Consider the following 13,741-nt stretch of genomic DNA (forward strand, 5'->3'; position numbering starts at 1 on the left):
ATAAACAAAACGGTTTTGTGAAATTGTCAATAACGTACGTTAGATTTGTTGTTGGAATGTGTGTGCAATGTCGAAAGAAAATAATAATTTGCGGTTAATGGGCTCGCCTGTGAATTTGTCTTATAGAAGTAAGAAGAAAGACGACAAAAGAAATATTCGGAATCGACCACGATCCGCTTTACAAAGCACTGTTTGTATTACGCCGGTAGGTATTTACTTATAATGTTTTATTAAACTAGATATCTTCTATTTATTACTTACATTAGGTATCATATTTCTTTCTTTATAAAATAACGTAATACATAATTAAATTACATTAAATGCACATTCGTATATTTATGATTAAACAATCGTTGTAGTCATGGTGATTACTTCACGACACCCCTTTTAAATGTTGCGTGTTCAATGTCATGCATGATTAAAAAACATCTGGAAAAGATATCCAATAAGTTAGCTTATTGGAATTATTATTTAAATTTCAAGCTCAGTTAGAATTAATTTTATTGCAGACAAGGTGGAGGTTAGTTACTATTGGTAAATTTAAATTAAATTCTTTACTTCTCTGTGTCATCATCATTTTGTTACATCAGTTTAGCCACAACACATCCACTGCTGAACATAGGCTTACCTCAGTAAGATTATTCATTTATGAATAAGAACATTCACTCAAACAACATGTCTTAATACATAATGGGACAAGTTATGGTTGGATACTTATGGTAAATACAAAATAAAGAAAAGCTCTTCAAGATTATTGTAGTTTAAATTATTCTGTTTCAGGATCATCCAGAAAGGTACAAGAGACCATTCTCAGCTGATACCAAAGACCGGGCCCCAACAACCAGAAACTTTTTAAAAGCATTCAGTGCTGAGCTACTGCAGTCATATAACAGTAAATATATTTCTAGAAACAAATAAATTGTTATAAGAATGTAAACAAAATTCATAAATTCAATTGATTTTCAGATTCTCCAACCACTACTATAAAAATAGTAGCACCTACTACTGATCTACTAAGAGACACAAAATCCATTGAACCTCATTCTAGTAGGAACAAAGAAATATGTAGTAATGCTTCAGACTATGGTTCTGAAGACACCTTCATTAGTTTAGGAACTAAAATCAAAGCTAAAGCTCAACTAGGGACGAAGAAAAACGTGAATTCTAAAAACTTTGTTAAGTATAGGAACATAGCTAAAAAGAACAGGAAGTCTATGGAGAACTCAATAAACGAAGATGTGAACCCTCAGGAATATGGACTGGAAGTGAAGATTGTGGAGAGAACCCATTCCCCAACTAGACTTAAGAATATTTATCACGGCAGGCCTTTGTCGCCCTCGTTCAAGACTCGAGCTTACGAGTCATATTTCATACCACTTGAAGAAGGGAAGAAAAGCTCTGAGTTCGGACATGGATCGTACGGCGAAACCAGTATACAGTCGGAGGTTGAGAAGGCAATTGATACGTACAATCGCCGTCTCACCATCTCCAAACAACAACTGTCCTTGGTAGAAGAAGAGTCCACGCAAGACCTAGACAGTGTTCCTTCACAGCACATGTCCAGTTTGTCTCCAGAAATTTCTCTTGAAGACAAAATTGCTAAAGGAGACCATGGTGATAACTTGACTAATAAAAACTCTTACGATTTCAAAGGCGATGATTATCATAAAATCACCCAGAGCTACATTTGCGAATCGAGGACTTATACCAGCTTTTTCGATGAATTTCGTGCGAACCCTACTGACGAATATAAAACTAAATTATCTAGTACCGTAGTTCATACTGATTCTTCGTCTAAAGACTCTGGGTATCCTGACAGTGGACCAAATGATGATAGGTTTTACACACAGAACTATTCTCTGCCAAATACGTCGATGCTCAAGAAGTCTAACTCGCATGATAAAGTGGAAGAGCAGCCCAAGAGCTTGGATAGTGTCTCAACGAATAGCAATGATAAAGTGTACCACAAAAGTTATCTACCTGATAGAAATAGTCAATGGGCTGAGCCATTGAACCACAGTCGCTTGCTGTACAAAGACTTCTTCCTAAAGAAGGAGGGCCACATCGCGCTGGCTCCACAAAACTCTCCGAACAAGACCGAGGTACACATACCTGGTAGTAGTGAAGGAACAGACGAGCTCAAATCCGATAATACTGAAAATAATTTAGATTACCCACCTTATCTTATTAACAGTACTACGAAAGCGTACACTTCAAAGGTCATAGAAGACTATAAAAAAGAACTGGAAGCTATAAACAACCTCCACGACCTCACCCTCAAAGACATACAGACTGACGCCATATCTCCCACTCCGCTTAACATAGACAAGATGTTCGAAGATGCATCCAACTTCGATGATAAGATGGACAATAGTGAAAATTCGCAAGAAAGCACTTTGGTAACCCAGCCACCGGTAAAAATGAAAAATTCAACTGATGCTAGACGAGACGTGTCCAAAATTTCAACAAAGGAACTGATACAAAACTATTTGAAAGTCAAAGAAAGTGATTATGGGAATGGAACGAAGAACTTGAAAAAACCTGATAGGAAAATAAACAACGGTGCGTCAGGCGAAAGTTCAATGGGATTCAAACAAGAATGGAATAACAAAAGTCCTAAGGGTGTTGGCAAGAATCAAATCCCGGTGAACATAAGGAACCAAACTCAAAAGAACATGTTTACTATTCGGACTCCAATGAGCGCTAGGATCGAAAGCGTGCAGCATGACAAAGATATCGATTCGTGGATGTCTCTCTCCGCGCCTTCACCGAGGATCATTGAAGTTGAAGAAATTCCAATAGAAGCCGACCCAAAGCAACCAGAACCTGTAAAGCTTGAGGGAAATATTGAAACAGAGAGACCTGCACCTCCTCCGCCTCCTCCTGATGATAAGCCTCCAAAATCGTCGAAAGAACTGAACAACCAGTCCACGGTGTTAGATATTTACTCGATGCTGAAGGAAATTGAGAGTTACGGCGAGAACCCCGTGGTAGAAGTTACGAATACTATTCTAACTGAAACAGAAAGCAAGAAAGAAGAAGATTTCTCGCCGAAGGATAACTTTATGTGAGTAGGGGTTCACTAATCAGAACTAGAAACATGAGACTGTGTATCTAATCAATGATTATATTTTCAGGGAAATATTTGAGTTCCTGGAGAAAGTAGAGCAGAGTGCCAATGATGCTTTATCCGTAGTTACTAATACGACTCCTCAAAGTACACCAAAGTAAGTGTTTAATGTTCAATAAACTTAAATGAGAAGGTAGTATTTGATCTGATTTAAACCTGTCTTGAATGTTGATCAGACTGGAGACTCTACTGAAGCTACCTCAGACAGAACTAGCGCAGAGATTGGTGACAGCCTCACTGCAGCTGGAGGAACGCTCGTGCTGCATCGCACTACTGCAGGAGAGCCTCGCCAACCATAAAGAACAGGTATAACCATAAGCAACAAAAACTATATCGTTTTTAGTAATATTTTTTCGAGTTAATATAAACCTTCAAAATGGTTTTCTTTCTTTCTTTTTAGTAATCGATACCCCAGACTAGGATTTTCTCCTGTGTCGTGGGTGCGTTTACAAACATACAATTTCACATACACATGCACGCAAACCCATCCACACAAACACGCAAACCCGAAACAAAATTGTAAAATTTTCGTGATTTCCAGATGATAAACAAAGTGAGCAACTTGGAGAAGCAGTCCAACCGTAACATCAGTAAGGTGAAGCAAGAGTGTGAGAACACCATCAAGAGACATCAGAACTTTATTGATCAGGTACGACAAATCGATGGAAATTGTGAATAGAAAACTGTTGCAGTCACATCATCAATCGGCTAAATCTAGTTAGGACTTTACGCTGGCCCCAGATAATTTGAGACTAAAATTCTGTTCAATTTGTCTAACATTATAAATAATGAAGCAATGGTTCTTTTAGTGCAAGGAAAATGAAATTCCCATCGTACTCTCTTAGACATTAAAATAATTTCACTAATCACAATTTTCTGTTAAAAGTTGATCAATGACAAGAAGACGCTGAACCATCGCATAGAACAGCTGGTGGACGAGCGCCGGGCGCTGGAGGAGCGCTGGAAGAGGTCTGCTCAAGCACTAGAGGAGCGCTACAAACTGGAACTGCGCAACCAACACGACAAGATGCAGGCTGCGCAACAGGTTAGCGCAACTAAATTAGTTTAGCGTATTAGGTTAGCGCATTAAGTGTGGGAGAGCCACGCTTCGGCACGAATGGACGGCTCGACCGGAGTGGCCTCATAGGAAACCGGCGTGAAGCAACGCTTGTGTTAATCCTTATATTCCTAACCCCCAAAAGGCCGACAACGCGCTTGTAACGCGCCTCTGGTGTTCAGCGTGTCCATAAGTGGCGACGATTGCTTACCATCAGGTGATTCGAGGGCTCATTTACCGGCCTGTAACTGGTTAGTGCAGCATGTTAGAGCAACTTGTTAGCACAGCTCTTTAAAAGTCAGTCTTTATGAAATAGAAATGTAATATACAAGTGGAAATGGAACCATAAATGGAATAGGATTTAATGGTACTTTTATTTCAGGCCTATATTGCATGTTCTGGCGTTGCTACTTGAACATAGCATGTTTTTGTAAAAAGTTCTGTAAATAACTGCTTTAATAGACACATACGTTAATATTTCATAATGGTTCATGATTGCACTCATACTAACATCTGCTTGCACTCATTCTAATTGTATCATACAGGTGGCAAGACAACGCTGGGTGAGGCAGAAAGCAGAAAAGATCAAGGTAGGATACCTAAATTAATAATAACACGTACATGTTTATGAAAACTATGATAGTAGTTTCAAAAGGCTTAATAATTAGATTTCACGACAAATGCTGGCTTCCTAAATAACTCTAGTAAAACACAGATATCAACCATAATGTAAATAAATGTGTTCATAAACATTTCACTGTGAAAATCAGACAAAGATAAATTATGTAACTTATCTATAGCTGTACTATACCTTTTTTATTATTTTTTCGACAAATCCAGGAGTTGACAGTAAAAGGGCTGGAAGGCGAGCTGAGGGAGATGGCAGAACGCCAGCAGAAGGAGGTATCGGACCTGAAGATGTCTCATGCGGAGCAGACTGGACGGATGCAGGCCAAACATGCACAGGACTTGGAGGACCTCCGGAGAGAGCTCGAGGAGGAGAAAGAGGCAGCTTTGGTTAAGGAGAGACATTTGGCTAGTTCCAGGTAAAATATTTACTATTTCTAAGCTGTTGTCTTGGGTATTACTAGTCTGTTTAGACAATATCAGTATCATATTATCTTGTATTCAGGAAAAAAGTGTTCAGAAACATTTGTATAGCTGACAAATCTAATTTCATAAAAAAGTAATTCTAACAAAATTGTCTTTATGGATAGAAATACTTTACTATAATAGGAATAATTGCCAGGAAACAATAATAAAAACAATGTTTACGTAAAAACACCCTTTGTATTTAATTGTTTTCAGACTAGAGAAGCAGATTTTAGAAATTGAGCTAACCTACCAGGAGCAGCGTACTCGCTTGGTGTCGGAAATGAGGGCCGAGAACGAAAGAGTAGCCGCCGAACTCGCAGCCAGGGAGAAGGCACAAAGAGAGGAATTAGGTACAAAATAATCATCTTCGCTGTTATGTTAAGACATCAGTCAAGCGTTTGATATATGCGTTTGATGTATAACATGCTGATTTGATCTATAAATTACAAAAATAAGGTTCCATGCCCCTTTTGTCATCTTCTAAACATAAATTTTATTAAAAGAGCTACCTATCAGGCAGAATATAAAGACAAAGCATGAGATCTCATCAAGATTAAATCAGGTGTACCACAGGGTAGTACACTGGGCCCGTTCTGTATCCGATATTTACTACTGTCATCCCAACTTAATTGTATGCTGAATTAAAATTTTATCTAAGCCTACATGTTAAATGGACTCTCTGTATTTATTATTTCAGAGAAATGGCGAGAGGAACAAGAGAAAGAAATGAAAGAGAAACGCATGCAAATGGAACTAGAAATTATAAAAGAAAGAGAGAAAATGGAGGTAAGTCTTAAAATAGATAACACTATAATATTATTTAAGAGTCTTTATGATTACACGGTTTGGTATTTATGTCTTTGTATCATATTTAGATATACAATGTTTATACATAGGTCTATCTCTCGATGTTTCTATATGAGTACTTATTTTTGCTGTTGGGCCACAAAGGCAACCAACTTCATCGTGTTTGATTAATGAACAATAAGTGTGTGTCTTAATAATTATTTATAATGTTGTATTCAGGAACAAATAAAACAGAAAGAAGTAGAAATGAAGCAGCAACTAGAGGAACACAAGAAGCAGTTGGAAGTGGAGCAGCAGTTGCAGATAAAGCGGAAGACGGCAGAGATAGCCGCGCAACACAAACACGAGAGGGACAGGGAGATAGAGAGGGCCATCGACAATATGGAGGCTGAGGCACAGGCCGGCAGGAGGGAACTACAGGATGCACTCAGGTAAGGAACGATAGTGGATAGAAGATTGGAGGGCCTTGTAAGTCAAATCGTTTGTTTCAAGTAGACCAATATACACTTTAACATATTGAACGCCATGTTGGACAACGATGACCGACGCTGAGGATTACCTAGCCTTTAATTTTTGTCGCCAGATCAGCACTAAAAGTTAAACAAATTTTTTTTTTGTATTGGTATCATCTTATGGATCATCTGTTGGTAAGCAATCGCCGTCGCCTATGGACGCCCGACACACCAGAGGTATTACAAGCGCGTTGCCGGGGTTAGGAATTTAAGGGTTGTTGGGGAATCTGAATCTGAATGTGATTGGTTATCTATCTACGTATCTATTGGTCAGCCTTCACCCCTAATGCTATTTGCTAATCGGGTGGCTATATTATGATATGGAGCAAATTGACAGTTTTGATTTTGAAATAATTAATAATTAAATAATTGCACACATATTGATTGATGCCTGTTTCAGGAGGAACAAGGAGCAATACGAGGCGGAGCTGAAGGAGCTGGCGGAGACGGAGCAGGCCACGCTGCGCCGCTACCAGGACGCGCAGGCCAGGATACGGCAGACTGAGGACAAGTGTCAGTACTACTCACTTTGTTAGCTATTATTCAGGAACCTTAATATTCTCTACTTAATTCCGTTTTCTACTCTGGCTCTGTACCATTAGTACGAGAGCTCGTTCGGCTCTCTGATTGGTTGGTTTATGTGAGCCGGCCTTAGTAAGCGTACCCTTAGTACGAGTTTGCCTTACGTTAAAAGTAATCGAAACGAGAGCACGTGGTGCGCTGTGATTGGCCGACTCGAATAAACCAACCAATCAGAGCGCCGAACGAGCTCTACCTACTGTTCTTTAAGTCTGATATCATGCTTAAATCTACTGTATCTTCACATTAACACATCTTTTGATGGTATTCAGTGGTGTGGTTATAATGAATGACATTAACTGATATTTTTTGTTATTCATTCTAGGTGCTGAACTAGAAGTGACTATCTCGCAACTGGAGACTCGGAACAGGGTGTTGACTGAAGTAAGTACCTATGGCATTGGTGTATGTTTGTTACTCAGTATATTTGATGTCATATAAACATAATTCTATCTCGAGTATGCCTAATTTCGTTTAGATCAATTTAGCAGGTGCTAACGTGTTAGGTGCTAACGTGCTAGATGCTAACGTGTTAGGTGCTAACGTGTTAGGTGCTAACGTGTTAGGTGCTAACGTGCTAGGTGCTAACGTGCTAGGTGCTAACGTGCTAGGTGCTAACGTGCTAGGTGCTAACGTGCTAGGTGCTAACGTGCTAGGTGCTAACGTGCTAGGTGCTAACGTGCTAGGTGCTAACGTGCTAGGTGCTAACGTGCTAGGTGCTAACGTGCTCGGTGCTAACGTGCTAGGTGCTACCGTGCTAGGTGCTAACGTGCTAGGTGCTAACGTGCTCGGTGCTAACGTGCTAAGTGCTAACGTGCTAGGTGCTAACGTGCTAGGTGCTAACGTGCTAAATGAAATTTTATTTTTATTTAAAAAAATAACAATTTCAATCATACTGGTTTACAATAGATACCCTATTCATAAATACTTTCTGTTTACCTAATATTACTTAATTTGTGTATTACCTTTGTAGAAGAACACCCAGTTGGAGACTCGTGCGGATGAGGTGCGCGCCCAATGCGCGGAGTCCTGGCAGGGCAAGCTGGAAGCCCTGCAGCGGGAGATCGAGGAGATGAAGAAGACGCACGAGGAACAAATGCACCAGCTCTATGCCAAGTCAGTAACTATTCGATTAGATTCGATTTCTTACCGAAATTGCGATCGTCAACTCGTCTGCTAAATGTGGAGATTATGGCAAATACTTTTTATCTAGAGACAAAGCTTTAGTCTAGCTGTAATCTGCCAGGAGCTGTTAATGATTATGCTGATGTACCGACTCCGAGAGACTACGTTTCGGTTCGATTAATCATTATTGGAAGTCATTAGCAGTCCTAAGTTCAGCAATGGATGTCTTGTTGCTGATACAATGATAATGATTATGATCCTTAGGCTTATCCTACTACTCGCGGTTTTACCCACTACACGGCTCCTACTGATAGTACCGTGATGTCTTATAGTCTTTGCCTTCCTCGATAAACACGACTATCCAACATAAAAATGATTTTGATTTCGAACTAGTAGTTTTGAATATAATTGCATTCAAACAAACAAACAAACTCTTCAGATTTATAATTGTAGCATCTATATCTACCTATGCATAAAAGTGTTAGATGCGCTTTGCAATGTCGATTGTGAATGTGTACCTCTAATAAATATCTGCCAGTCGCCTACCCTACACGGTACATAATATTAGTACCACAGTAATTATTTATAAATTGATTTGTGTTATAATATTTCTCCACAAGCTTGCAAGTTACACCTACTGTTGTGTCTCTCTGCATCACCCTAAGGTTGACTGTTAGAGAATGCCAAATTGGCATTAAGTCCACCATTGTATAACCAATGTACATAAAGTGTAAAATAAATAAATATCTTCAATCCTTTATACAGGGTGAAGGTGGCAGTAGCACGCAAGGACTCTGCAATACAAGCTCTGACGCGTGAAGCTGGGAAATACCAGGAGAAGATCACGCTGCTAGAACAGAAGCTGCAGCAACAGAGGAAAGACTTCTTGCAGAAGAAATGAATGGACGCCATCTTTTTATTTAGCCAAGTGAGGTGACGATACAAAATGTGTTTAGTAGAAATGATAGCTTCTTGTGTGCCTTCCTAATATATTTTAAAGGTTCTGAATGTATAGTTTGGAATGGAAATCGGTGGCGTTTTTTTTAAATTTGTATAAACTTATACTCGTGTCTAGCTTCCAATTAGGTTAATTTTTCCAAATTATACAAGTTTTTTGTTTTTATAATAACTATCTTGAGACTTACTAAATTATCTAAAAATCACGCCCGACGTCGCCACGTCTGCGCCCGCTGCTCATGATGAAGAGTCCCTCTGTGACTCTCTAACTAGTCCCTCTGTGAGCTCTACTAACTAGTAGAGCTTTTCTCCAATGTCGATCGTTCATGGATCATGCATGGATCGATCGATAATGCTCTACTAGTTAGTAGAGCTTTTCTCCATTAATTTACGTGAGTAAACTTTGAAGTTAATGTAGTTTGTCTCACGATAGTCATTATAAAAACACAGTTAAATTGATATTACTCCTTAAATGTTCCTTGTTTTGCTTCCTTATTGTAACATTTTTACTATTGACGTACTTATAGTCTTCTCAGAACCAAAGTCTTCGTTTAGGTATTTATTCTTAGGTTAGCCTGTCAGACGTACCTTGATGATATTGTGTACTCGACTGGTGTATGCGTTTGTGATTTTTTCTAAAGAACTAATATTTATGGTACATTTCAGTGTGTAATGTGGTTTAAAATTAAGGTTTGTATATCTACAAATTAACTGCCAATGATAAATAGTACGAGAGAGGATTTTCAATTGTACTTGAAAAAAAGATCGCTTGAGTATCGTTCTAAAACACGGACCAATAAGGTCGGTGCAAGGACTTTTATATAACATTTTCTACACTTTTGCAACGTACATATTTTATCTTTACACTTCCCTTAGTTTTAATTCGAGTGAAATAATGCATAATGATAACCATTTTTGCCTTTTACGAATCGAAAATTGTGAACTTAAAATTACTTTTATAAATTGTGTACGTATCTGCTTCCCGGATTATATATTAAATCCAATATATTAGTATTTAAATTGCTTAATTTATATTGTAATGTATCCGTCCAAAATTATGTTATTTTTACTAATTCTAGAAAGACATGTGCCTATTTATTACCTAAATACTGTATCCTTAGTACGAATTTGCTTTACGTTTAACGAAATCGAAACGGGACCACAGAGAACGAGAGTACCGTGCTCTGATTGGCCGGCTCGAATGAACCAACCAATCAGACCGCCGAACGTGCTCTCGTTTCAATCTCTTTAAATGTCAAACAAACTCGTAGTAAGCCTTCTGGATTGAAAATACTCATAAAATTACCCACCCTATTATTTTTATCTTAAACTTATGGTAAAAGAATTAATTGTTAATATTGTGATTCTACTTGAAATGGGTGTCATCTCAGTGTGTGTTTAATTTATTGAGTTATCTAATTTATTGTACTTATTGTAATAACATTCCCACGACGTGCTTGCCAATAAATTGTACTAATATTTTCAATGTTTGTTTCTAATTGTTACGTATAGCCTTTAAAGATCAAATCTAACCAATACCGTAGAATTCAAAATAAGGATATTTACTCAAAAATACTTTGTCTCTGCCTACCTCCATGGGAGACAGGTGTGAGGTTATGCATGTTTCTCAATAATATTAAATCATCTGTTTTAACCTCTCGTCTATGAGACACAATCGCGAGCCGACACCCACCTACATACAACGGGTTAATATATGTAACTTGTATTTTATACATCTTTTTCCAGCATTAATTTAAATCCCAGTTTAATATCAGAAAACAGGTTAAAATGAAACAACTGAAATGCTTATTGAAAATTGCAAACAAAATATTAAAAATATATTTAATAATATCACGTAAAATGTAATACCAACAGGTACGTACTTAAAGCTATAGAGGCACTGAGAGGGACATAGGTACTCCTAGGTCCCTCTTTACCTAAATCTAAATAATTTTAACAATAAATCCAAAAATATACATTTAAAATTCTAAAAAATCCTCTCAACAGTTTTCAAGATCAATTTTTGAAAGCAGTTTCTTTGATAAAATGCTATTTTCATATTTTGTATAAGTAAACATCGGATGCTGGCGCTGCGATCGATAATTTCCTTATTCGTCTCTGATAATAAGATCTCATTATTATAAATATTTAATTTTGTAATGTTCCATAAAGCTGTGATCACCAGGGTCTCCACATTTCTGTGCTAGTAGACGCACCTTGTTTCGGTGACCTAGAACTAGTGTCTGCCTCCGGTTTGGCTTCCTTAGGAACACACAGTTGCACTGGTTCTACGTGTGAGGACTGCGCGAGTGACGCCGCAGTGTGGCTTATCACAGTTCGAGGAGGTACTGGCCGGACCTCCACCGGCCTCTCACTGGCGCACGGAATGCTCTCCGGTAGCGTCAGCTTTTTGTGAGGAAACGGTGGCACCCTCTCTGGGACCCGCGTAAAAGCAGATTTCTCTGGAGTTCTATAGATATCTGGAACGACTTTGTCATCTATTTTCAGTATTTTTGGAGCAGGTCCTGTCAAGTCCACTACAGGCCGTTTTAACTTGTGTCTGATGGAGTAGTCCACAGCCCGCTTTGGAGATGCGTCGATACCAATTTTATAATTTTCTACGTCTATGACAATTGATAACGGCTCCATATATTTCTTGTTACGTAACGCATCATGCCTGCTTTCTGGAGATATCGTGGTGGAGGATACTGTTGGCTTCTGTGTTTCTGGGCTGGAGTCCTGGTCGGAGGCGGAGCGGCTGGGCGGTGTGGGGAACGGGAATGTTTGCACAGGTCGCGGCGGTGTTTCGAGTTCAGTGGAGGAGTCGCAGGCGGAGTCACACGATAGGGGACTGAGAGGAGGGCTGGTAGGTCTGGTAGACCTGACAAAGTGGAATGCACTGGGTCTTTCGTCGTCCAATCTTAGAGGGTCTGGCACGAGTGGTGCGTAGTCTCGAGGCTGAAGGGTTTCCATGCCTCCGATGCAGGAGGTGAGATGGTTTCCGAGCCGATGTCTGAGGCCTGTGGGTACGCTGGCTAGCCGTGAGAGGTATCTCCTCACTTCCACGGCACAGTCGCTGAAGCCTGACTTGAACCGGTGCAGCACGGCGGGGTCTGCTGCGATGGCTGCCGCGAGCTGCTGGCGCTGCAGCTTCTGCAGATGCTTCACAGTTAGCTCCAGGATATCTGCCTTCTCTAGCTTCGAGTGGCGCGACGGCTGTAAAGGGAAATATTTATAAGTTTCATTCTAATTGGAATTCTTTTTAGGTATAAGTACCTTGTATATGATGGCTTTTTAATTTACATAGGTGGAAACAATCATATTAAACATGTCTGTGCATGTAACTAATGTACCTTATAGGAAGGTTTGATACAGCAAAAACAGTAACAAGATCTTTTAAAAAAATCTTTTATTATCATTGAAATTGGAATAACTAGATGCTCTGGGTAAAAATGCAAGTAAAAATATATTTCTATTTCTAAGTAATGGACTTGAACAATTAATTTTTAAGTACTTACATCTTTATCGGATCCGTCTATGAGCAAATCTTTCAGCTCGTTCAGGCAGTTGTTGATGCGCGCGCGCCGCTTCTTCTCCATAATCGGTTTGTTAGTCTGGAAATTATAAAGGGAACTTTTAGTCACATGAACTTTTTAATTTATTCCTTTTTAGTTCTTAAATTAATATAATTGTTGTTCTATTTACGGACAAAATATTTTAATTTTGGTTTTGCACAGATCACTATTTATTACTTCTTTTTTAGAATTTAGAACACTTGTGATTATGATGAAACACTTTAAAAACAAACACACTATTTTCCGCTTTTCACAAATGAAATCCAAAAATTTTACTAAGACAACTACTCATAGTAATCACCTTTCGCAATTCAGCTTTGGACATTCCTTGGGTGGGTTCAGAGAACCCGGTTTGGGAGTCATCATCTTCACTGCACGGCATTTTATCACAAATATTCACGACACTTCACAAGCACAGGAGCGCGACACGACCGCACTCCTCGACGGATCAACACCTTATGAAGGAACTCATACGCAACCGTAAAAGCAAAATTTTTCAATTACCCGGTATCCTGCTATCCCATTTAGGTGTTGAAAGCAAAAAATATACCTGTCTCTTTCTCTCCTATGGGTAAAAGCGCTGGGAACTGTGTCGGAATGTTTTGTTTTCGTGCTATCCCTTTCTTATGGGGAACGTTGTGAATGGAGCGTATGGGTGCAGTGGTTAGTGTGTCAGTTGTTTTGTGTTCGATTCCGGGTGGTTTTGTTTTTGTAGTGGCGTTATATGTATTAATTGTTTTAGTTTTTGTATGTGGTGATTAAGATTATTAGTTTTTGATGTAAAAAGTAGATGATTGTATTTAATTTTTTCTAAGTGAATAAAAATTGTAGATAAGTAATTTATGTCTGCAATTCCTCACAGAGTGTAGTAAACGAATATTACATTTAGTTAATTCAGCTTTCA

At 38.8% G+C, this 13,741-nt stretch overlaps 2 protein-coding genes across 3 annotated transcripts; one reads left to right on the forward strand and one right to left on the reverse strand.

Moving 5' to 3' along the window:
- Window positions 1–18: 18 nt before the first annotated feature.
- On the forward strand, window positions 19–10,748 carry LOC118269436 (centrosomal protein of 131 kDa-like). Of its 2 annotated transcripts, XM_035584548.2 has the most exons (16): window positions 19–205; window positions 781–892; window positions 967–3,067; window positions 3,138–3,227; window positions 3,307–3,436; window positions 3,672–3,779; window positions 4,017–4,175; window positions 4,733–4,777; window positions 5,028–5,233; window positions 5,496–5,632; window positions 5,980–6,068; window positions 6,309–6,520; window positions 7,002–7,114; window positions 7,506–7,564; window positions 8,154–8,296; window positions 9,071–10,748. In XM_035584548.2, the coding sequence occupies exons 1-16, from the start codon at window positions 68–70 to the stop codon at window positions 9,204–9,206; spliced, it is 3,978 nt and encodes a 1,325-aa protein (XP_035440441.2). In that variant the 5' UTR covers window positions 19–67; the 3' UTR covers window positions 9,207–10,748. The 2 variants fall into 2 exon arrangements, with proteins under 2 accessions (XP_035440441.2, XP_050558177.1); XM_050702220.1 differs by lacking the exon at window positions 4,733–4,777 and having other exon boundaries at window positions 9,071–9,511.
- A 374-nt stretch (window positions 10,749–11,122) lies between these two features.
- On the reverse strand, window positions 11,123–13,287 carry LOC118269225 (transcription factor HES-4-B). The gene is made up of 3 exons (XM_035584230.2): window positions 13,139–13,287; window positions 12,781–12,876; window positions 11,123–12,478 (listed from the first exon to the last, which is right to left on the reverse strand). The coding sequence occupies exons 1-3, from the start codon at window positions 13,217–13,219 to the stop codon at window positions 11,441–11,443; spliced, it is 1,215 nt and encodes a 404-aa protein (XP_035440123.2). The 5' UTR covers window positions 13,220–13,287; the 3' UTR covers window positions 11,123–11,440.
- Between the last annotated feature and the right edge of the window lie 454 nt (window positions 13,288–13,741).

The sequence above is a fragment of the Spodoptera frugiperda genome, chromosome 2, assembly GCF_023101765.2.
Source record: "Spodoptera frugiperda isolate SF20-4 chromosome 2, AGI-APGP_CSIRO_Sfru_2.0, whole genome shotgun sequence".
NCBI classification, from domain to species: Eukaryota; Metazoa; Arthropoda; class Insecta; order Lepidoptera; family Noctuidae; genus Spodoptera; species Spodoptera frugiperda.